The sequence below is a fragment of the Opisthocomus hoazin genome, chromosome W (genome assembly GCF_030867145.1).
Source record: "Opisthocomus hoazin isolate bOpiHoa1 chromosome W, bOpiHoa1.hap1, whole genome shotgun sequence".
NCBI classification, from domain to species: Eukaryota; Metazoa; Chordata; class Aves; order Opisthocomiformes; family Opisthocomidae; genus Opisthocomus; species Opisthocomus hoazin.
In genome coordinates, this window is record NC_134453.1 from 20,051,616 (window position 1) to 20,076,871 (window position 25,256).

At 50.1% G+C, this 25,256-nt stretch overlaps 2 protein-coding genes across 16 annotated transcripts in view; one reads left to right on the forward strand and one right to left on the reverse strand.

The window, feature by feature from the left end:
- Positions 1–25,256, reverse strand: part of LOC142365682 (dymeclin-like) — a 330,096-nt gene that overhangs the window by 228,228 nt on the left and 76,612 nt on the right. For 2 of the 15 annotated variants that reach the window (XM_075446734.1, XM_075446735.1), the window contains exon 3: positions 16,342–16,555. The exons of the other annotated variants lie outside the window; for them this stretch is intronic. The gene's annotated coding sequence lies outside the window, so the exon portion shown is untranslated. The remainder of the gene's footprint in view (positions 1–16,341; positions 16,556–25,256) is intronic. 15 annotated transcript variants of the gene reach the window in all.
- LOC142365457 (uncharacterized) lies at positions 4,678–13,864 on the forward strand. Its single transcript, XM_075446290.1, is given in 10 exon segments — positions 4,678–5,000; positions 5,002–5,113; positions 5,115–6,185; positions 6,440–6,502; positions 6,578–6,802; positions 7,628–7,695; positions 8,629–9,278; positions 9,464–9,567; positions 12,654–12,706; positions 13,816–13,864. Coding segments are annotated over 10 exon segments (2,718 nt in total).

The window sequence follows — 25,256 nt, forward strand, 5'->3', positions numbered from 1 at the left end:
GGAACATGTTAGGGAAGACAGCCTGGGTTAGTCCTGCCTCGGGCAAAGGCAAACCCGTCCGCGGGATTGCTTTTGCTCAAGGACCTGGGTGTACCTGGTGGGTAATGTGGAAGGATGGGGAAGTCCGATGTGTACCTCATGAGGATTTGTTTTTGGGTGAGAATAGTCCATAAATAAATTGTATAAAGTTAATTGTTAAATAACCCTGTCACTGTCTGTTATCACTGTTATAATTGTTATATGTTATACCAGTAGTAGCATAGTAAGAATCGTCCAGATTAAAGAAGGATGGACTTTGATGAAAACCTAGCAGAGCACAGCGATGATGGAACTGGACCTGGTTTTCAACAACTGGCATCGAGCAACTTCATCAGGATCAACATCTCCTGCAGACTGTGGGCACGGGCCGCACCAGATACATCAGCCGTGAGCTCCGGGTGCAGCAAGTGACCGCCCATCACCACACATCACCTCTCCTGCCAGGGAAGACCATTACGACAGATGGAGCCTGAAGTCATGGATTAAATTAACTCAATGGACACTTTAGAGTGATGATCCATAGACTAAGGGAATGATATCTGGAGACAGGAGAAGTGGTGGTGATCAACTGGACAATGGGGGACCTGGGCATGACGTAGATGGTATGGAATAAGGGGTGGATAATGTACTGGGTTTGGCCAGGACAGGGTTAGTTTTCACCGGAATCCAGGAAGGGGCACAGCCGGGCAGGCTGACCTAACCCCAACCTGGCCAAACAGAGCAGGGTATTCCATACCATGTGCCATCATGCTGGGTTCCGGTGGGGGGTGGCAGCGTGGCGGGAACTCACTCACGGCTCGGGAGCTTGCGGCGGCGGTCCCGGAGAGCGGCTCTGTGGGTTCCTCGGTTTGTGTTGTGTTTTCTCCTTATCTGTATCACTGTTGTTCCTGTTCCCTTTGTTTGCAGTTCTGTTAAACTGCCCTTATCCCAACCCACCAGTTTCGGCCTGTTTCTTTCCATTCTCTTCCGCACCGCGGCGGGGGGAGGGGTGGCCACGTGGCGCTTTTGTTGCTAGCCGCAGCCAAACCATAACAACCGTTTTTCCCTGAAATATGTCTCAAGTCTTTCCCTCTTCCCCAGATCCTGATTTTTCTGTCCTTTTCACAGAAGGTGTTTATCAGAAATTGTCGCCCTTCAGCTTGTTGCTGGGGATGTTTGTCACCTTAGCCAGCACTGCACTGCTATTATACCGTGGTTTTCCCATCTTTAAATTATAATCATTGCTTCATGAAGAGTGAGTGTACCCTCAGCAAGTTTGCTGATGACGCAAAATTGGGAGGAGTGGTGGATACACCGGCAGGCTATGCTGCCATTCAGCGTGAACTGGACAGGCTGGAGAGTTGGGCAGAGACGAACCTGATGAAGTTCAACAAGGGCAAGTGCAGGGTCCTGCACCTGGGGAGGAACAACCCCATGCACCAGTACAGGCTGGGGCTGACCTGCTGCAGAGCAGCTCTGTGGAGAGGGATCTGGGTGTCCTGGTGGATGACAGGTTGACCATGAGCCAGCAGTTTGCCTTGGTTGCCAAGAAGGCCAATGGCATCCTGGGGTGCATTAGGAGGAGTGTGGCCAGCAGGTCGAGGGAGGTTCTCCTCCCCCTCTACTCTGCCCTAGTGAGGCCCCATCTGGAGTACTGTGTCCAGTTCTGGGCTGCCCAGTTCAAGAACGATGAGGAGCTACTGGAGAGAGTCCAGCGGAGGGCTACGAGGATGAGGAGGGCACTGGAGCATCTCTCCTACGAGGAAAGGCTGAGGGAGCTGGGCTTGTTCAACCTGTAGAAGAGAAGGCTGAGAGGGGACTTTAGAAATGCCTCTCATTATCTCAAGGGTGGGTGTCAGGAGGACAGGGCCAGACTCTTTTCAGTGGTGCCCAGTGACAGGACAAGGGGCAATGGGCACAAACTGAGGCAGAGGAAGTTCCAGCTGAACATGAGGAAGAACTTCTTCCCTCTGAGGGTGACGGAGCACTGGAACAGGCTGCCCAGGGAGGTGGTGGAGTCTCCTTCTCTGGAGATATTCAAGACCCACCTGGACAAGGTCCTGTGCAGCCTTCTCTGGGTGACCCTGCTTCGGCAGGAGGGTTGGACTACATGACCCACAGAGGTCCCTTCCAACTCCTACTATTCTGTGATTCTGTGATTTACTTTAACCTCCCCTATAAGGAAATAGGAAGATGCTGGTAAAAAGTCAGGTACTAGGTATAGTGTGTGATAAGAGGCACCTGTTAATTTTTTTAAATTTATTTTCATGATCTGAACTTTTGTGTGTTTGCATACGGTACAGAAATGACTTTTGTATCTCAACCCGCATCAGCTTACCTGCCAACATGAATTTCCAGAGCCTACCAAGTATGTCTTCAGCGGCTGTATCTTATTTTCACTGCAAAATATCTCATCTGTAGTGATATTTGGGGGGTACCTCTTGTTGCATAGGCCTTTGTATGCATGATTTTCAAAGCATAAATAGCTAAGAATTCTGTTAGGAGGTTCATCTGTTAGGTTCATCAAAAAGCACCCAAGATCTTTCAGTGTGGGCAAATGCGATCTTCCCTGAAATACTTCATGAAAGAGAGGCGTTCAGGTATGCTAGGAATAAAGTGAGGGAGCAGGGAGCTTGATGAATCCTAATGAAGAAGCTGTTTCGGATGTCTCTTGTACTGTGAAAGAGCTTCGAGAGACAGAGTCAAGGTGAGAAGGAGGGTGGGAGATAAATGAAAAAAGGGCATGTGTGCGTGGAATTTGCAGAGCCTGGAAGGTTAAAGAATGTTTTTAAAAAACCACAAAAACACCCAAAAAGGCATTTTAAAGATAGTACTTTGGAAGTATTACCCTTGTCTATAATAAGCTTCATAAGATTCTTTTTTTCCCCACTTGGGTTTTACTTTAGAATCTATTGACTAAGAGTTTTGATAAAATGCACGTGTAATTATGCCTTGACTATTGAGTATTACTAACGGTAGGATCCTACACAGTACTAAGGGAAATATAATATCCCCCAGCGCCTTGTGTTAAATAATGCCCTGATTTTTTCCAGCAATACTTCTGTCACAAATGTTGGGAAAAGCCGCGGTAGCTGTTGCAGAGCTCAGCTTGTGCTGCTCAGAGGTGGTGTTGGGGTTAATCACATATAGTTCTGTCATGAGTGCAAATCTTGCTGTGAGAGGAATTGTTGGATGCGTTTCTCAAAGGTCTTTGTTGTCGTCGTGCTGTGTATTGGATAGGATAGGTCTTACTTTGCTTTGCGTTTGGAGCTGATAAAAGTGCTTTTAAAGGCTTTTAAAGGCGTAGGTGAGAGTATGGTTGGTTGTAAAAGTCCATCACATGGACGCCCACGTCCCTAAGAGTCGGGCCACTGAAGAACATCAGAACAACCAGCAGGTGGATCAGGCTGCCAAGATTGAAGTGGCTCAGGTGGATCTGGACTGGCAACATAAGGGTGAACTGTTTATAGCTGGGTGGGCCCATGACACCTTGGGCCACCAAGGAAGAGACCCAACATACAGATGGGCTCGTGACCGAGGGGTGGACTTGACCATGGACACCATCGCACAGGTGTAGAAGACCGCTACAAACTGGCTTTGTCTCGACATCGCTATTGCCATCTCTTGCTGGCCTCTGGAAGGAAGCCGCCACAACGACCTGCAGGAAAGCGCTTGCGCACAGAGTAGCCCATGGACGGGCAAAAACGGACTTGTCTAAGCGGGCAGCACACATGGCAGGAACTGCACGTATGCAGACATGCTCTGCGCATGCGCAAATGCCCCTATAAAAGGGCAGCACATGCTCCTCGCCGCCCTCTTGCTCGCCTCCTCACCGCCTGGCTGCTGGGCCCTACTCTCGCTGGGGCTCCACGCCTGCACAGAGACTGAGCCGACTGGACATCGCTGGACATCGTCGAATCCGTGGTGGTGGTAACTGATCCTCTCCCCCCCCCGCACTTCTTTTCCTCGCCCACTGGGGTTTTTCTGACTTTACCCTTTTTTTTTTCCTGTCTCGTCTTCTCCGCCCCCCCCCCGCTGCCGTCCCCGCCAGACCTCCGATTCCCGGTTCACCGAAAATAAAGTTTACAAGGTTGCACGGCATATGACTGCGTTTGCGTCTTAATCTCGTCTCCTGGGATCGAATCAAAACCTCCCCGATATCGGATCGGGACATTTTTATTGGCGTCACGGACAGGATCCCTGGAGACGAGAGTGCTGTGCCTCCTTCCTGTGGTGCTCTCTGTGATTGCCTGTGAATGAGGGCGAACGAAGTGTGAGGAAGGTGCGAATGGCGGTTTCCTTTTGTACTGCTCTTGTCACGGACTTGTGTATTAGTGTATGGTTTGGCCTCCTGGGAGTGAATAGGGGAAACTTGGACTTTAAGGTGTGACCCTCTCAGGAAGATATCCCCTTTGTAGGAAGGAACTTTATGGGAACTTTGTATATTAGTTTACGGTTTGGCCTCCTGGGAGCACATAGGGGAAACTTGGACTTTAAGGTGTGACCCTCTCAGGACGATATCCCCTTTGTTGGAATTTTTTGTAGGAACTTTGTGGGAATTTTGTGCTTTAGATTACGTTTTGGCCTCCCGGGAGCGTATAGGGGAAGCTCGGATTTCAAAGCGTGGCCCTCCCGGGACGACATCCCCTTTGTAGGAAAATGGCTGCCCAGCAGGCAGCCGACACATGTGATTGTGTGTCCGTGCGGGCTGAGGAAACAGAGAGGCTGTATGACTTTCTAGAGGCTCACCGAGCTCATCCCTCGCTCCAGGGGCAAGGCTGGGCGAGGGACCATTGGTTTCGGTTACAGAGTGTGGTAGACAGAATGAAAGTGTTGCAAAAAGAAGCCAGAGTTAAGAGGGGGAAGGGAAAAGCGATCATCTGTGCGGTGTTGGGAGCGAGTTTGGCTGCTGCAGTGGAGGAAAGGAACCAGAGGTCTGGTCAGGCTGAGGCGGTGGTAGATTCTCTACAAGCGGCGGTAGAAACTGCAAGAACAGTTGCGGGAAAGTAAGCGGCTGCTGGAGGAGGAGAGGTGCCAAAACGTAATATTGAAGGAGGAGTTAAGGAATCAGCTCCTGAGGGACGCAGACTCTGGCGGAAACAGAAGTAGCGCGGGCAGAGAAAGGGATACGATCGATCTATCCGAGGGGGGACTTGAAGGGAGCAAAAGAGACCGCAGGCAGCCCCCCCCACATGTATCCATTGGTTAAAACGGAATTCGTATATGAAGACGACGGTGATAATCGTCCCCAGGTTATTACTAAAGAAATCCCTTTTGCGGCAACCAAATTGGCAAAGCTGCGAAAAGATTTTGCGAGAACCGCGAGAGAATCGGAGACAGAATATGTCTGGAGGGTGTCCCTGTCGGGGGGGGACAGGATCTTGTTGTCGGAAAGGGAAGCAGAAGGGTACTGGGGCTCGGGCGTGTTCTTAACCACCGGCGATCGCCGAGCCCCGTGGTCGCTGACTCAGAGGGCTGCGTACTGGGCGGGGGGGTTGAACCCGCTGGAGAGGGGGGATCCCCTGGCCATAACGGGCACAACAGATCAGTTGCTGGAAAGTGTGCAGAAAGCGGCTTGTCTCCAGATGATGTATGATCGGTAGCTCAAGCCTAATCTGAGCTCCCCGATGCTGCTGCCGGCAGACCCCGAAAGAATGACTCCCCTAATACGGGGGCTTCCCGATTCCCTGAAACCCATAGGGATCCAGATGCAGGGGAGAATTCAAAACACCCCCAGCGAGGAGAGAATCGCGGCTACCCTGGAGGGGGGGGCGGCCCCCGACCGTCGGTGGCCGGGGAGGAAAGTGTGGACGTGGGGGGAGATAGCCCAAGAGCTGATTAACTATGGGAGGAAATACGGACCTGTTAACCGACCATATCCAAGGGCTGAAACCAGAGCTGTGCGAGCCGCAGAGCGAGGGAGTGGGCAGTCGTTTTTCTCGGGGAGAAGCCCGGATCTGGCCGGGAAAGAAAAGCCCCTAAATCGGCAGGGACTCTGGCAGTTAGGGCTTCAGAAGGGCATTCCCCGGGACCTCATGGATGGACTCCCAACCAAGAAGCTGGAGCAGCTTTTGCAGAGATGGTCAGGGCGAGGAATCGGTTCTGAGCCAGGTCCTAGTGCCCCACCCTTGGTGGATCTGGGGGGGGAGCAAAATAGGGAGAAGATGGTGGGAAACTAAATCCTCCGCTCCCCCAGGGTGAGGGGGGAGGCGGAGGGTGGATGTTTGTAAGACAGCTCACCTGCAATAACAAAGGGGATTTATTGATTACGGTGGCGGTAGGACCAAAGAGGAGACCAGTAACCTTTTTGGTTGACACTGGAGCACAAATTACTGCGCTAAGCCGGGTCGAGGCGGAACGGTGTGGTATTTCGGTCCCGTCCAAAAGCCTGATAGTTTTAAACGCCTTGGGGAAAACTCAGACTGTGCCCATGACTCCGGTGACATTATGGCTACCGGGGGAGGAAGACCCCGTGGACACCATGGTAGCTGTGGGACCTTTCCAAATGAACCTTTTAGGCATGGATGTTTTAAAGGGTAAACAGTGGCGTGATACCCAGGGAAATTCGTGGTCCTTCGGTGCCCCCCAAATTAGACAGTTGGCTAAAACCCCCAGCGCGGAGGTGCGTCTGCTACAAGCGGCGCCTGCCCTCCCCCCTTCTAAATTAACGAATGTGAAACCGTACCCGCTGCCGCTGGGAGCTGGGGCAGGCATAGCCCCGGTGCCGGCTGAGCTGCGGGAACAAGAAGTGGTGGTTCCCACCCACTCGCCTTACAATTCCCCGGTCTGGCCGTGCGAAAACCTAATGGAAAGTGGCGGTTAACGGTCGATTACCGCCGTTTGAATGCTAATATGGGACCGTTAACTGCTGCTGTGCCAAACATTGCCGAGCTCATCAGCACCATTCAGGAGCACCCGATTCTGGCAACTATTGATGTTAAGGACATGTTCTTTATGGTTCTCCTTCAACCTGAAGATCAAAAGCGTTTTGCTTTCACCTGGGAAGGACAGCAGGACACTTTCACACGGCTTCCCCAGGGCTATAAGCACTCCCCCACATTAGCTCACCATGCTCTAGCACAGGAATTGGAAGCGGTCCCCATACAAGCGGGGGTGAAGATTTATCAGTATATAGATGATGTGCTTGTGGGAGGGAGTCAGATAGAGGAAGTTAAGGAGGCGGGACATTATCACCCATTTAGAACATATAGGATTGACGGTTCCACCCGAAAAGATACAAGCCCCTTCTAGTGAAGTGAAATTTTTGGGAATCTGGTGGAGGGGGGGAATGACTTGTATCCCCCCTGATACTCTGTCCTCCCTTGACCTAATTAAAATGCCAGAATCAAAGAAAGATCTGCAACATGCATTAGGACTACTTGTGTTCTGGAGGAAACATATCCCTGATTTTTCGATTATTGCTAGACCTTTGTATGATTTACTGTGGAAAAAGGCCCAATGGGAGTGGACCCAGGTCCACGATGAGGCGTTACGACTGTTGGTGTTTGAGGCAAATGCATACCAAGCCCTGGGACCTATCCATCCAGTGGACCCAGTCCAAATCGAATGGGGGTTTGCCCGAACTGGGCTCTCAATTCATTTGTGGCAGAAGGGACCAGAGGGGCCCATTTGGCCCATCGGATTCTATTCACGTAGTTTCAAGGATGCTGAAAAAAGGTATACAACTTGGGAAAAGGGCCTATTTGTAGTTAGTCTAGCTTTGAGAGAGGCTGAACGAACTATCCGACAGCAGCCCATAATCCTTCGGGGCCCATTTAAAGTGACCAAAGCAGTTTTAACAGGAACCCCACCCCCTGACGGGGTGGCTCAAAGAGCCTCCATACGGAAATGGTATGCCCAAATAGAGCATTATTGTGAGATCTTTTCTGTATCTGAAGGAGCTACTAAAGTGTTGAATATACAGGATGAGGCAGACCTAGATAAGGATGCGCCCCAGCTTGCTCCTGTGATACAAATAGCTCCCCCATTTTCTGAACAGTTAAAGAATGTATGGTTTACAGATGCTTTGTCGAAGCGAGAAGGAAAGATTTGGAAGTATCGAGCTGTGGCACTTCAGGTCGGGACTAAGGAACAAATCATTACTGAAGGGGAGGGCAGCGCGCAGGTGGGAGAGCTAACTGCAGTGTGGAGTGTATTCCAGCATGAGGCCCAAGCTGCTTCCCCTGTATATATTTATACTGACTCCTATGCGGTTTTTAAAGGCTGCACAGAGTGGCTGCCATTCTGGGAACAGAATGACTGGGAGGTTAACAGGATACCGATATGGCAAAAGGAAAAATGGCAAGATATTCTTGCAATTGCTAAATGTGGGAAGTTTGCAGTGGCATGGGTTGCATCCTACCAACAAAGTGACACCCCAGTGAACCAATGGAATGCTGAAGCGGACGAACTAGCTCGACTAGCAACTCTGCAGAGCACCCAAATAACAGAAAATTGGGAACATTTATTAGAATGGCTGCATATAAAACGGAAACATTCAGGGATAAATGATTTACTTTGTGAGGCGCAAGCTCGAGGGTGGCCAGTTACCAGGGAGGAATGCAAAACATGTATATCCTCTTGTGAACAGTGTCGTGTCCGTTTGGACAGACACCCCCTGGAAAATGACCCCCTGCACTTAAGAGAAGGAAAAGGTTTGTGGGAGGCCTGGCAGGTTGAGTACGTTGGTCCGTTTCGAAAATCAGAGGGAAAATGTTACATATTGGTGGGTGTTGAAATAGTGTCTGGACTAGTACAGGCCAAGGCATGTGCCAAGGCGACAGGGGAGAATACTGTGAAGGCCCTGAAAGAATGGTTTGGGACCTTCCCTAAACCACAATCGATTCAATCAGACAATGGTTCACACTTCACAGCTAAAATAGTTCAAGAATGGGCAGCCCAAGAGGGAATTTCATGGGTGTTCCACACACCATACTACCCGCAAGCAAATGGGATCGTGGAAAGAACGAATGGTTTATTAAAGCGATTTCTGAAACCACACAAATCGGGATGGGCCGAGCGGGTGGGGGACACAGTGACCAGTGTCAATAGCCGCTGGGGAACAAATGGATGCCCAAAGATTACAGCGTTTTGCCCCCAGGCACCAACAATGATGCCCACCTCGCATGGCTCTGGTCACTCTAACAACCCATCCCATTTCCCCGGGCAACCTGTCCTGGTTGAACTCCCCACTGTGGGAGCAGTACCGTTGATATTGGACACCCCGGGGAACAAATATATTTGGAAGGCGAGAGACGCTTGTGGGAAGGTCCATAAGATTCACACTAAGTGGATTATTCCTTCCTTCTGACCCGAGAAGCAAGTTTGTTTCTGTTCTTACTTTCCAGGAAGGAACAACTGACCCGGACACACCCTCCCGGAGGAAGCAAAATGGACACAGATTGTGACTTAATCAGAATGCGCACGTTATTGTTGGTCATACTAGTTTGGGGATGCATCTATGGAAGCCATGGAAAACCACTTCCTCCACCTCCCACGGATCCCTACGATCCCTTTAAGGACAATGAGTTTGTGTTGTTAGCCAAGGCTGTAAGTCGAACTTTCAATCTGAGTCACTGTTGGGTCTGTGGTGGACCCCTGGGGTTATTGAGCTGGCCATGGACGTCTACACCCCTCACCCCAGCCCAGATTGTGAGCAATTACAGTGAGACCACAAATGCTACTTGGGGTGATAGCGGAACATGGCCAATTCAGTTTCCGGCTGTCGGGCAATATTGTTTAAACCGTGTCCAGGAGGGAGGGATCCATGTTAGGGAAAGCAAGTGCAAATGGACACTCACCCATAAGCTAGTTGATAAAGATAGAGGTGTCCACATATGGATGTGGCTTGATGAAGCCGGGCACGGTCGGGGATTTAAGGGATACTGGTCAAGCAAAAATGAAACCTTCCTCCAACGGTCCAATTATTACCCCTATAGTCAAGTGTGTGAGTGGAAAAATGATTCTGGCGCCTGGTACTGCACTGGCCGCATAAACGACAGCCCCACTGAGTTTTTTAGCCCTTTTGGCGACAAGGACACAACTCATTTTCAGTCTCCAAGGGAGACAGCTGGACCATTTGCTTATGGCACTAAGGCAAAAAGGGGTCATTATTGGATCTGCGGACATACTGCCTACAAACGTTTACCGGCAGAATGGGCAGGGACTTGTTACGTAGGGATTATCCGGCCCATGTTTTTCCTCCTCCCAGAGACGGGTGGACCTCATTTGGGGATAAGACCATATGATGATCTGGGGGATAGAAGGATTGCCCGTAAAACGCGATCTATTGAGGTTAACCTGGGTGGAACGCAAAAATGGGGGAGTGATGAGTGGCCTCCTGAGAGAATAATTCAGCATTACGGACCTGCCACCTGGAACCCCAATGAACCAACATCAGGGGCAAGGGAACCAATTTATAATCTAAATCAGATAATTCAATTGCAAGCAGCCCTGGAAATCATCACTAATAAAACTGCAGATGCCTTAGACCTTTTAACTCGACAGTCTCAACAGATGCGCACAGCAATCCTTCAACATCGCATGGTCCTGGATTACCTGTTAGCTGAAGAGGGGGGGGTGTGTGGGAAACTAAATATTTCTAACTGTTGCTTGGAGATCGATGACGTGGGTGAAGTGGTCCTCCAACTGACTAAAGATATTAGGAGAATCACTCACGTTCCAGTACAAACATGGAATGGTTGGACTGGTGATTTGTGGTCCTGGTTGCCAGGGACACGATGGGTAAAACAATTACTACTATTTTTGTTATGCGCGGTTGCTGCTTTAATGTTTTTACCATGTATTGTTCCCTGTTTTGTTCAGTTAATCCGACATGTGGTATCCAATATGCAATTCATACCCATCACATCACCTGACGGCGTAAGACAGATCCATGTCATTCGTCAACCAAAACCGACCACTGTACCCATCATTTAGACCCTATAGAACTCACAGACTGTCAAAGGGAAGAATTGCATACCTATATCCATGTCACACCCACCCTGATTTTCTGTGTTTGTTATCATGAAAAGACTACCTCATACTTACCTGATTCCTCAAACTTTTGTTCAGTAAGACATTGTTAAACTTAGCAGTGTTCGAAGAGACAGTGTTTACATTGTGTAATGTTTCAACCTGCCTACGATTGTGCATTTCTGTGCCATACCCCTTTTTCTTTTTTTTGGTCCCTCCTTCCCCTGCCGTGTCACCTATCCCTTCTATCCTGGTTTCTACCCCCCTTTTTTTTTTTTCTCTCTCTCTCTCTCTCCATCTTCCTCTCTTTCTCTTTTTCTTTCTCTCTCTCTCTCATTTCTCGTTCCCTCTTGTTCTGTATCTCTAGACCACCACCACCTCCCACACCACTGCAAAGGCAGCAATGTCGAGCCATGGGGTGGTGTAGAAGACCGCTACAAACTGGTTTTGTCTCAACATCACTATTGCCATCTCTTGCTGGCCTCTGGAAGGAAGCCGCCACAACGACCTGCAGGAAAGCGCTTGCGCACAGAGTAGCCCGTGGACAGGCAAAAACGGACTTGTCTAAGCGTGCAGCACGCATGGCAGGAACTGCACGTATGCAGACATGCTCTGCGCATGCGCAAATGCCCCTATAAAAGGGCAGCACATGCTCCTCGCCGCCCTCTTGCTCTCCTCGCCGCCCTCTTGCTCGCCTCCTCGCCGCCTGGCTGCTGGGCTCTACTCTCGCCGGGGCTCCACGCCTGCACAGAGACTGAGCCGACTGGACATCGCTGGACATCGTCAAATCCGTGGTGGTGGTAACTGATCCTCTCCCCCCCACACACTTCTTTTCCTCGCCCACTGGGGTTTTTCCGACTTTACCCTTTTTTTTTTCCTGTCTCATCTTCTCCGCCCCCCCCCCGCTGCCGTCCCCGCCAGACCTCCGATTCCCAGTTCACCGAAAATAAAGTTTACAAGTTTGCACGGCATATGACTGTGTTTGCATCTTAATCTCGTCTCCTGGGATTGAATCGAAACCTCCCCGATATCGGATCGGGACAACAGGTTATCCATGAATGTGAAACATGCGCTGCAATCAAGCAAGCCAAGCGGGTAAAGCCTCAGTGGTATGGAGGACGATGGCTAAAATATAAATACGGGGAGGCTTGGCAGATTGCTACATCACACTGCCACAAACCCTCCAAGGCAAGCGCTATGTGCTCACAATGGTGGAGGCCACCACCAGATGGCTGGAAACCTACCCTGTGCCCCATGCCACCACCCGGAATACCATCCTGGTGAAGGAAGGGGTCTGTAGCCTATTCAAATAGGCGTGATCGTGTGTACAGATATGAAAAATGTATATAATCACGCAAGCGGAGCAATAAATGGAATCAACTGTGCATTGCATCAATGCGTGAGAGTCGTTCCTGTCCCTGCACGGATGCTGAAACTTGGCATTGTGGTGACCCCGATGTGATACCGCAGCCGAAGAAGGCAGGGGACTGCCAGCCAGCGAGGTAAGCCGGGCTGCCCGAGAGAGGCAGGAGCGGATCCGCGGCATGCTGGGGGGGCGTGAATTTCGGCAGTATGGGTTCCACTGTATCAGTGTTGGAAAAGGCGGCGCAGAAAAGCCTGCCGGAATTGGCGGATTGAGCCAACGTTAAGTTAACTGAAAGAGAGATATCGGGACTATTATTGTGGTACGAAAGCTGACAGCAATGACAGATCGGTTGTTTGACTTGGCTGTGTGGCAGAGAATCGGGGACTCTGTGCAGGTCGGCAACAAAGAGAAGCAATTATTAGCCCATGTTTTTTGAGCTGTCAAAAGCATGATCAGCTGAAAGGAACAAAAGCTCCATTAAAAGATTTTACAGAGAATTTTGAAAGAACAAAGTCTTGCAGTTTAAAATCCCTGAGGAAATCATTACTTGGAAATCAGTGCATACAGCTTTAAATCCTCTAAAATCTGCAGAAACTATCTTACAAGCAGCTGCTACTCCTCCACCGTTATCTCAAAAGCAAGGACAGAGCTGCAGTCTTTTGAAATTTAACCCTACATATGATGAAACTCCTAACCCAACATGAGAAATGCGGGAGGTAAATCCGCCAGAACCTGACAATCCTTTAAATCCAGAGAAATGGGAAGCGGGACGCGAAACCAGGCACCCCGAAAGTATACAACAGGGTCCCTCTACAGCAACTGGTGTACCCGACCTGAGATGAAAGCAGGGTGAATTCCAGCACAAAACCGCACAGTCCCTCAGACACAGCACAAGCCCCCAGCACCAGCAGCCACCACACCAGATGGGTCAGCGAACCTCACACCTGGTGGGGCACACGGCCCCCCCCGGGCAACTGGTGGCATGGCCCGGCCTCCCCTCCGCCCCGATCCCAGCGCGCTGTCACAGCCCGGCTTTGCCTAACCCAGAAGCGGCGCGGCAAGAACCATTTTCCTGACATTCAAGGACTTGGTTGGAAAAACTGTGTATAATTCAATTACTGCAGTAGAATTCCTTGTATCCTTATCGCTGCAAACTGTTCTAGCTGATTATGATATTAATGTATGCTAATGAGTTCTCAAGAGTGCCTGCTTTCTGGGGTTCCGGAGTTAAGTTTTGGAGAGTGAATTATTTTGCTCCTTTCTGGGAATAGATTTTGGGTAGCCAGGTAGGACGCTGCTCTTGAACATCAGTGGTCCGAGGGATCGCAGGACCTCCAGCCGGCACCGAGGGATTCTCGGGGAGAACCTCTGATCCCTGGACCAAAAAGTTCTGAGCACGAACCATTAATAAGACAAAGGCATTCTTCCAGTGTTGTTTCTTGTTGCCTGCCTGCTAGTCATAGTGAAAGCTTCACAACATTTGGCTGTATCCCTGGGGAGAAGTGAAAGTGCCCTTCCTAAAACATAATTGAAAAGAGAGTACTCTTCCTGAAACTGAGGCTTGGGAATTTGTCTGTTAAATGTTAAATGTTATTGTAAGTTCTTGCCTGTTCATAAGTCTTTGCATTGCCAAAAAAAAAAAAAAAAAAAAAAAAAAAATCATAAGTCTTTGCAATATTTGGATTTAACTTGAAAACTTGGTGTGCTTGTGCGTGTGCGGTCGCGACTATAATGTGTGGTTTTATGTGTTTGTTGTCATAGTGTTTGTATTTCTGTGTTCTGATGGATTTATTTGGTTTCTGTGATCTAACGGATTTGTCTGGACTAAGTAACTGCCTTTGCATCTTTGGTTTGGTGAGTTCTGCAGATATTGTATATAGTTAATGAGTTATACCCTTAGATACATTGATTTTAGCCTAGGTGATTAATATGAATACAGGTTATGGTATGCACTTCACATCTATATATCTTTTTATTAGCATTTGTGTTCATTTTGAGTGTTGCACTGTAGCGAGGCTGTTACTGGACCATAATGCCAATAGTGATGCTTAGGTGTGTCAATGTAGAGCTTGCTTTAAATTCATTAAATAAAAAAGGGGGAGATGTAGAGGAAGCAGTGATTATATTGGTTCCGTGTATAATATGCATAACACAAAAGGCACTAGAGGCAACTGTAAAGAAAATATGAAGATAAAGTCCCCGTAGTGCACATGTGGAACTTGTTAGGGAAGGCAGTCTGGGTTAGTCCTGCCTCGGGCAAAGGCAAGCCCGTCCGCGGGATTGCTTTTGCTCAAGGACCGGGGTGTACCTGGTGGGTAATGCGGAAGGATGGGGAAGTCCAGTGTGTACCTCATGGGGATTTGATTTTGGGCGAGAATGGTCCATAAATAAATAAATTGTATAAAGTTAATTGTTAAATAACCCTGTCACTGTCTGTTATCACTGTTATAATTGTTATATGTTGTACCAGTAGTAGCATAGTAAGAATCGTCCAGATTAAAGAAGGATGGACTTTTTGATGAAAACCTAGCAGAGCACAGCGATGATGGAACTGGACCTGGTTTTCAACAACTGGCACCCAGCAACTTCATCGAGATCGACATCTCCAACCTGCAGACTGTGGGCACGGGCCGCACCAGGTACATCAGCCGTGAGGTCCGGATGCAGCAAGTGACCGCCCATCACCACACATCACCTCTCCTGCCAGGGAAGACCATTACGACAGATGGAGCCCGAAGTCATGGATTAAATGAACTCAACGGACACTCTAGAGTGATGATTCTTAGACGAAGGCAATGATATCTGGAGACAGGAGAAGTGGTGGTGATCAACTGGACAATGGGGGACCTGGGCATGACGTAGATGGTATGGAATAAGGGGTGGATAATGTCCTGGGTTTGGCCAGGACAGGGTTAATTTTCACCAGAATCCAGGAAGGGGCACAGCCGGGCAGGCTGACCCCACCTGGCCAAACAGAACAGGATATTCCATACCATGTGCCGCCATGCTGGGTTCCGGTGGGGGGGGGGGGGGGGGGGGGAGCGGGGCGGCGGGAACTCACTCGCGGCTCGGGAATGCGCGCCGCTGGTCCGGTCCGGGAGAGCGGCTCTGTGGGTTGTGCGGTTTGTGTTGTGTTTTCCCCTTATGTGTACCGTTGTTGTTGCTGTTCCCTTTGTTTGCTGTTCTGTTAAACTGTCCTTATCCCGACCCACTGGTTTCTGCCTGTTTCTTTCCATTCTCCTCCGCACCGCGGCGGGGGGAGGGGCGGCCGCGTGGCGCTTTTGTTTCCGGCCGCAGCCTAACTATAACAGCCATGAAGTAGTCATAATTTATAAATGCACATTTGCAAGGCATGCATAAGTGCAAATTTTATCCAAGGGCTTCTCCTATAGGCAAGTTTTCCGGTATTCCATGCAAACGGGCTCCGCTACACTTCGAACACAACGTGAAGACCTGACTTGGAAAAAGGTGGCAGTCAGTTACTGAAAGAAGTGGTAATAAAACTTTGTAACATACCCTCATTCTTCTCCTGCTGCAATGCCCATCTGTTCCGACCACGAACTACGAGATAAGCAGGCGACGCAGATGGTCCCAATTTTAGAAAACTGCAAAAACCATGGTCGTCCACGCCATGCCTCAGTTCCCCTCTTCTGTTTACAAAGATGATACCAACGCTTGCTCATGGCTGTCTTTTTTCTGTGCCTTAGATGATCCTATCACAGATGAGAGCACTCACATTTTGCTCGCTGCAGGGGCATTGGACTAGATGACCTTTGAAGGTCCCTTCCAACCCAAACCATTCCGTGATTTTTCATTTTACCACCAATCTTTATTTCTCGGATTCCAGTACTACTTTTAAATAGCTCTCATCAAGGTATCGACGGTACCTATTGCTTTTGAAGCAGTACCCTCAGAATAACATCATCCTGACATAGATGGGGAAAGGAGAAGAAGAAATCCAGACTGCCGTTAGCAGAACTCACCTGCAATGTTGCTAGACAGCTCACAGCATCCAACAACTGACTTTCCCAGAGCAGTTACAGTTTTATATCACTTAGCAGGTTTCACACGCTGCTCCTGCTGACTCTTGACTGCAGGCACTCAATTCAAAAAGAACCTGTTTCCTAAGTGAGACATCAGGAACATGATTGAGCGGCTCCTGGGCAAGTCTCCATCTAAAACCATCTGCCTAACATCCTAAAAAAAAAAGGAAAAAATAATGCAAAGAGGCAAGGGAGAACTAATTTTTTTTCCGGACTCCTTTGCATAAAACACAAGATAATTTTCATCTTTCTGTTCCTTTACTTGTTTAACATATGCAGCTCAGTTTCCACGACAAGACGTATTCCAACTCCACGACAAGTCATATTCCTTGCTGGAGAACTTCAGAGCTCATTCTTGTCACCGCTCAAGAGGTCAAATCCAGACTTATGCTCAAGTCCAGTATTCAGGAAACAACAAGGGTCAGCTTTACCATGGCAAAACTTAGCATCTCTCCATCTCCGTTTAACCAGGCAAGAACCAAGCAATTGTGATGGAGCAGGACAAGATAAGGGTTAATTCACTGCCCAAATCATAGCATCATAGCATGGTAAGGGTTGGAATGGACCTGAAAGATCATCTGGTTCCAACCCCCCTGCCATCAGCAGGGACATCTTCCACCAGACCAGGGTGCTCAGAGCTCCATCCAACCCGGCCTTGAACACTGCCAGGGAGGGGGCAGCCACAGCTGCTCTGGGCAACCTGGGCCAGGGCCTCACCACCCTCATGGGGAAGAATTGCTTCCTAATATCTAATCTAAATCTGCCCTCTTTTAGTTTAGAGCCATTCCCCCTTGTCCTGTCACTACACACCCTTGTGAAAAGTCCCTGTACGATAAATATATATCATCTTGCCTTTTTTTTCCGGCTGACACGGAACCCTGCTGGGAAGGCAGACCGACGAGCTCGGGACACTGGAGCAGGGGGAACGTCACCGTTTCCTGCCACGCTGTCACTTCCTTCCTGCCACGTTGTCGTTTCCTGCCACAGTACTGCTTTCACATCGAGATGCAGCTCTGCACCAATCACAACGAGTTGCAGTAGTTTTGCCTATATATGGATTGGGGTTTTAACCATTCAGATGCTGTAATAGTTTTGCTATATAAACCTTGGTTTTGCTGACTAATAAAGGTGAACGATCATACTCATATTGGGGTCACATGGTTACAACGGATCCGTAACCCACGCCTACATTTGGTAGCAGTGGATGGACGGTTTCCCTGCAGGAGTCCCTCAGTCTGCGGTGAGCAGCTAGAGAGGGGGCGTGGGAACAATGGCTGGGAGGGTCCTGCCTGGGTGCGAACGTGCAGGGCAGGTACGGACGGCCGACTCCCATGGATTTTCGAGCCACACTGGGGCTGCCTGGCGCAGCTAAATTTTAACGTGGAGGCCGTGGTCGCAGGCATGGAGGTGGATGCTGCAGCAACGTTGCTCGTCGGTATTCTCTCTAAGAGAGGAATAGACGCAACGGCAAAGCAACTCATGAAGTTGATTAAACTGGGGCAACGATGGGGTCACTTTGCGGATACCCCGCTACTGTTTTCCGTCTCAGAATGGCAAGAGTTAGGAGACACGATGTGGGAAAGGACAATAACCGGGGAGGAAAAGGAAGAAAAGGAGATAAAAGCCGTCCGCGAGCTCTGGTGAACAGTATTACAGACCTTAAAAGCCATGAAAGCTGAACGAGAGGTGGCGTGTGCTGCAGCTCAGATGCTAGCTCTGGAGCCCGGGAAAGATCACGCGCCTAACCCTGGGACATTATCACGGGTTTTCGGGCTACCTGCCGTTAGAGGGATGACTGGGATCACTTGTAACACAATTGCCGAGATTTGGGCGAGTGCGGAGCGCGGTTCCGGTCTGGGTGCAGAGGGGGGTGGCCCACTGGAAGATGCCGCTACAGAGATCAACTTGAAATGTGAGCCGGACGCGGGAGTACGACCGCCCCCGGGGAGCGGGGAGGAGTCGGGCGCAGAAGTGCAACTGTCTTCCGGAAGAGGGGAGGAGAGGCTGCCTTCCGGAAGAGGGGAGGAGCGGCTAGTACCACCCCCAGAGGGGGAGGGAGAAGGGGCACGGCTTACAACATTGGCCCCTCCTGGGGCGCGGCCTGCAACATCGGCCCCTCCTCTGCGGCTAGTACCACCCCCAGAGGGGGAGGGAGAAGGGGCGCAGCTTACGACATCGGCCCCTCCTGGGGCGCGGCCTGCAACATCGGCCCCTCCTCTCTATCCACCCTTGTCATCTTCCAGCGAGGCCTCTCCACTCCCAACGCCCTCTGATGGCGGCCAGAACGAATTGCAAGGAAAAAAAGCATGCGATCTTTTGCAGTCAGTTTTGCAGAGTCTTCAAGACATGAGCTTGCAGTTCCAGCATATGTCAATCGTTACCAACCCCCCCACCGGGAAAATGAGGCTTCCTCTCCGAGATGTTTAGCTGGGCCTCCGGCACTGATCACACCTGCCCGCTGGAGCGGTGTTACAAGAGATGCCATCCTAGATGGACAGTGGGACGTTGCCACATGTATGGGAGGTACACAAGCCTTAGCCTGTCCTGTGGTACAGGTTAATGGACAAAGCAAATAGGGCCACCACGTGACTGGAAGATTTTGCAACAGGCCCGTAATACCATAATTCAATATAGGGTGAAGTCTGAGGCTACTCGACAAATTGTTACCTGGATTTACTCCACTGACCTGATGTGTCCATATGACTGTCGAAGTTTAATGCGATTGTTACTCACTCCTACTCAGTTCTTGTTGTGGAGAGCACAGAATCACAGAATCACAGAATAGTAGGGGTCGGAAGGGACCTCTGTGGGTCATCTAGTCCAACCCTCCTGCCAAAGCAGGGTCACCTACAGCAGGATGCACAGGACCTTGTCCAGGCGGGTCTTGAATATCTCCAGAGAAGGAGAATCCACAACCTCCCTGGGCAGCCTGTGCCAGGGCTCCATCACCCTCAGAGGGAAGAAGTTCTTCCTCATGTTCAGACGGAACTTCCTGTGCTTCAGTTTGTGCCCATTGCCCCTTGTCCTGTCACTGGGCACCACTGAAAAGAGCTTGGCCCCGTCCTCCTGACACCCACCCTGAAGATATTTATAAGCATTTATTAGGTCCCCTCGCAGCCTTCTCTTCTCCAGGCTGAACAAGCCCAGCTCCCTCAGCCTCTCCTCGTAGGAGAGATGTTCCAGTCCCCTCATCATCCTTGTAGCCCTCCGCTGGACTCTCTCCAGTAGCTCTTCATCTTTCTTGAACTGGGGAGTCCAGAACTGGACACAGTACTCCAGATGAGGCCTCACCAGGGCAGTGTAGAGGGGAAGGAGAACCTCCCTCGTCCTGTTGGCTACACTCTTCTTGATGCACCCCGGGATTCCATTGGCTTTCTTGGTAGCCAGGGCACACTGCTGGCTCATGGTTAACCTGTCGTCCACCAGGACACCCAGGTCCCTCTCCGCAGACCTGCTCTCCAGCAGGTCCACCCCAAGCCTGTACTGGTGCATGAGGTTGTTCCTCCCCAGGTGCAGGACCCTGCATTTGCCTTTGTTGAACCTCATCAGGTTCCTCTCTGCCCAACTTTCCAGCCTGTCCAGGTCACGCTGAATGGCAGCACAGCCTTCCGGTGTGTCTACCACACCTCCCAGTTTGGTGTCGTCAGCAAACTTGCTGAGGGTACATTCTAACTCTTCATCCAGGTCGTTGATGAAGAAGTTAAACAAGACTGGGCCCAGTACTGACCCCTGGGGGACACCACTTGTCACCAGCCTCCAACTAGACTCAGCGCCACTGATGACAACCCTCTGAGTTCTGCCATTCAGCCAGTTCTCAATCCACTTCACCGACCACTCATCCAGCCCACACTTCCTCAGCTTCCCTAGGAGGATCTTATGGGAGACTGTGTCGAAAGCCTTGCTGAAGTCAAGGTAGACAACATCCACGGCTCTCCCTTCGTCTACCCAGCCAGTCATGTCATCGTAGAAAGCTATTAGATTGGTCAGGCACGATTTCCCCTTGGTGAATCCATGCTGACTACTCCTGAGAACCTTCTTTTCTTCTACTTGCTTGATGATGGCCAGGATAAGCTGCTCCATCACCTTTCCTGGGATGGAGGTGAGGCTGACCGGCCTGTAGTTCCCTGGGTCCTCCTTCTTGCCCTTTTTGAACATTGGAGTGACATTGGCCTTTCTCCAGTCCTCGGGCACCTCTCCTGTCCTCCAGGACCTCTCAAAGATGATGGAGAGTGGCTCAGCAATGACATCCGCCAGCTCCCTCAGCACTCGTGGGTGCATTCCATCGGGGCCCATGGATTTGTGGACGTCCAGATCGCTTAAGCGATCCCTCACACAGTCCTCCTCAACCAAGGGAAAGTCGTCCTCTTTGTAGGCTTCTTCTCTTACCTCCGGGGCCTGGGATTCCTGAGGGCCAGTCTTAGCACTGAAGACTGAAGCAAAGAAGGCATTCAGTAGCTCTGCCTTCTCCGCATCCTCCGTCACCAGGACACCCGCCTCATTCAGCAGCGGCCCCACATTGTCCCTAGCATTCCTTTTGCTGCTGATGTAGTTGAAGAAGCCCTTCTTGTTGTTTTTGACATCCCTTGCAAGATTCAATTCCAGGTGGGCCTTGGCCTTCCTCGTCGTATCCCCGCAGCGTGGGCACAACGGGCTATGGATGAGGCGATGCGACATCGGGACCAGCAAGATCCTTATCATGGAGTAACAGTGGACATACTTACCGGACAAGGAATTTATGCTAGCCTGGAACGGCAATTGACCTTCCCCGCCCATGTGCTTCAATTGTCAGCACGTCTTGCCCTGGAAGCTTTCTTTGCACTGCCTGGTTCGTCCGCTCCATCTTTTGGAACTGTAGTGCAAGGAGCCACTGAAACTTACAGCAACTTCATCGACCGGCTGTATAGTGCGTTAATGAATCATCCAGATTTAAATGACGAAAGCAAGCAGCAAATGTTTCGTGTGCTAGCCTTTGACAACGCCAATAAGACTACAAAACAGCTTCTGGCAGGTCTGCCGAGAGGGGCAGGAGTTGAAGACATGCTGTCCAGGGTCGAGAGGGCTGGAGAACAAAAGCAACAGGCGACGGTCGCTGCTGCCGTGCAAGGCGTGGTCAGGGAAGTTGTCCAACCACTTGCAGCTGCAGTGCAACAAAACAGTCCTCTGCAGGTGCAATCGTCAGTCCGCCATATTTGCTATCGGTGTGGGGAAAAGGGGCACGTCAGACGTTGCTGCCGTGGCGCCGTCTGGTGTGACAAATGTCAAAAGGATACCCATGCCACAAAAGTATGTTCGGGAAACGAGAGGAGGAGCGCGGACAGAGGCCGCGTGTGGAAACAAATCAATCCTCCGAGCAAAGCAAGAGTTTTTCACAACAGCCTCAAGCCGCAACCAGAGGCAGCTTGGGAATCGACTTGGCAACCACAATAGACGTTGTCCTTAACGACACGACCGTACATGAGATCCCTAGCAATGCGGTCGGGCCAAGGATTAATTCAAACGGCAGAATGAAAGGACTTTTAGTGGGACGTTCTTCTGCCGGCGTCAAGGGACTGCTAATTGTTCCTAAGGTTATTGATGTAAACTATGCGGACCAGATTCATATTATGGTCCATACTCTTTGTCCTCCTTTGTTTGTTCCAAAAGGCAGTAAGATAGCGCAGATCCTAGTGATAGGCAGCTCAATCGACCATTCTTTAGCAAAGACTTCCCATAAAAACCGAAGTCTTGATTCCACAGACCCTGCAGTTTGTTTCACTACGAAGATGGACCACCGGCCTAATATGCGCGTTGTGTTGAGTCAGAAAAACGCATCAGTACAAATCTATGCCATGCTAGACACCGGAGCTCACATCACAATCGTAAGTACGGGTGTTTGGCCGGAGGAGTGGCCACTAAGTGTTCCCACAACAGCTATCGCAGGTTTGGGGGGGCACTCCACTCCCATGATGAGCCAATACCCTGTGCAAATAACCTTTCCTGAAGGGCAGGAGGTCAGTTTAAAGGTCTATGTCATGCAGCTGCCCGAAACTCTTGCAGCCCTAATTGGCCACGACGTTTTGAGTCAAATTGGAGTTGTACTAACTACTACCCCTTTTTAGTTATGGGCACTGGCGAGCAGTCGCCCAACCCACCGCTAACCTGGCTTTCCAACGAACCCGTGTGGGTTGACCAGTGGCCCATGACAGAAGAGCGACTGCAAATAACACGGCAATTGGTAGCAGAGCAACTCGCTGCAGGCCACATCAAGCCTTCAGTCAGCCCATGGAATACCCCCATTTTCGTCATTCCGAAAAAGAGCGGCAAATGGCGCCTCTTACACAACCTATGTAAGATTAATGAGCAGATGCAACCCATGGGAGCTGTACAATCTGGAATGCCATCACCTGCTATGCTTCCGTCGGGTTGGCACGTGATCGTTGTTGACCTAAAAGACTGCTTTTTCACTATACCTTTACATCTGCGAGACACTCAGCGGTTTGCCTTTTCGATACCGGTAACCAACAAAGCAGCACCTTCAGAGCGATATGAGTGGGTTGTCTTGCCGCAAGGCATGAGAAACTCACCCACGCTGTGTCAACTTTATGTGGCTTGGGCCTTAGCTCCACTCAGGGAGCAATGGCCGAATACAATCATTTATCATTATATGGATGACATCCTCTGCTGTCAACAGGAAGCGTTCAATGACGATTCCTTGACACAGCTGAGTACTGTTTTAGCCAGCAAGGGCCTTGTTATTGCCCCAGAAAAGGTTCAGCGATCTGCACCATGGAAGTATTTGGGGTGGCGCATCTCTGACGCTAAGATCCAACCACAAAAGGCGGAGTTAGCCACGATTTGCGCACATTGACTGATCTACAGACTTTACTTGGAGATATCCAGTGGGTGCGCAACTGTGCTGGTCTTTCCAATGCTGACATTGCACCATTGACATTACTACTATGTGGCTTGCATCCCAGCACAGCAGTCACCCTATCACAGACGCAGCAAGCAGCTTTGCAACACATCGTACAGAAGCTTCAAACAGCCTGGACTGCTAGGCGATTGCTAACCCTACCTGTTTCCTTGCTTATTTGTAACCCTGCAGAGTCACCATATGCCCTTGTCTGTCAGTGGCAAAACAAGAAGGGGGAGACTCATTCCTGTACAGCATCGTTGAATAGTCCTGATTTTGCCACTGACAAGCCTATTAGGGGCGATGATCTATTTTACATACTAGAATGGGTGTTTTTAAGTGTGCAGCCAAAGACTAGTACACAGACAAGATCAGAAGCTGTGGGAGAGCTAATCAGAAAAGGTAGGACGAGGATAGTGGAAATATCAGGGGAAGAGCCGCAGGACATCAGTATACCGGTCAAAGCAGCAGATTTGGAATGGTGGTTGAGGCATGCTCTACCCATACAGGAAGCTCTGTTAGGCTATGGTGGGAGGATACATTCCCGACAGCCGAAAGGGAGATTGTGGCAGTTCTTGAAGCGTAATCTATGGCTTGAGAAGTCCAGAGTTCAGGAGAAGCCGCTGGCCAAAGGAATCACAGTGTATACAGATGCAGGCAGGAGGCTGCGTAAGGCAGTTTGTGTTTGGCAAGAAGGGGGCCAGTGGTGTCATCATATGATACAAGGACAGGATGGAGATTTGCTGCAAATTTTAGAGCTGACTGCCGTGGTCTGGGCTTTAACTAATTGGCTAAATGAGCCTTTAAATGATGTAACTGACTCCCTTTATGTAGCCGGGATAGTGCCTCGAATACCAGGTGCCTTGCTTAGGGAGGCAGCCAACTCTAGATTAGGCAAGCTGTTTATCCAGTTGCGGACCGTACTGTCTCAACGGGCCGTACCTTGTTGCATCATTCATGTACGTAGCCACCAATGGGATCTGGGACTAGGGCACAGCAATCAGATTGCTGACAACTTAGTCAGTCCCGCATGCCCTATGCCTCCAGTAGACAAGTTTCAGCAGGCCAGACAGAGTCATGAGAATTTTCACCAAAATGCAAGAGGTCTGCGAAGGCAATTTGGACTGACAGAGAATGAGGCTCGTTATATTGTACGGGCCTGTCCTAAGTGTGGAAACCAAGGACCAGGTATAGGCCAAGGGGTCAATCCAAAAGGGCTGCAGGCACTTGCGCTGTGGCAGATGGACGTCACGCACTTCTCCGAATTTGGGCGGTTGAAGTACGTGCATGTCACAATAGACACCTTTTCAAAAATGATATGGGCCACTGCTTTACCTGGGGAGAAAGCGCAACATGTTTGTAAGCATCTACTTTCGTGTTTCTCAGTACTGGGGGTCCATGAAGAAATTAAGACCGATAATGGACCTGCCTATGTCAGTCAAAAGCTGAGATCATTCTTGTTGACGTGTGGAATTAAGCACACCACGGGAATTGCGCATTCTCCGACAGGGCAAGGCCTCATAGAGCACACTCATCGTGTGCTGAAAGACTACTTAGATAAACAGCGAGGAGTTGAAACAGAAGCGCAATCAAGGTTGCATCGAGTTCTTTTTAATTTAAACTATTTGTGCCTTATGGGTGATCAGGAGGCACCGCCTGTTGTGGTGCATCACCAGAACTTAAAATTCAATAGTGCAACGACTTTACCGCGGTTTCAAGTGATCTATAGAGACCCAACTACTGGAGAGTGGGCTGGACCCGTACCAGTGATATTTAACGGTCGAGGTTATATGTGTGTTTCCACAGATCGCGGTCCAGTCTGGGTGCCTAGCCGAGCCGTGAAGCCTGCTTTGAATCAGCAAGACCAGTTAGCCAAGGAGCAACAAGCAGACTCTCACGACCAGAGCAATCAAGTAGAAGTAACCTGAATAGAGGAAAGAGTATAGGAGTGGTTACCAGGAGG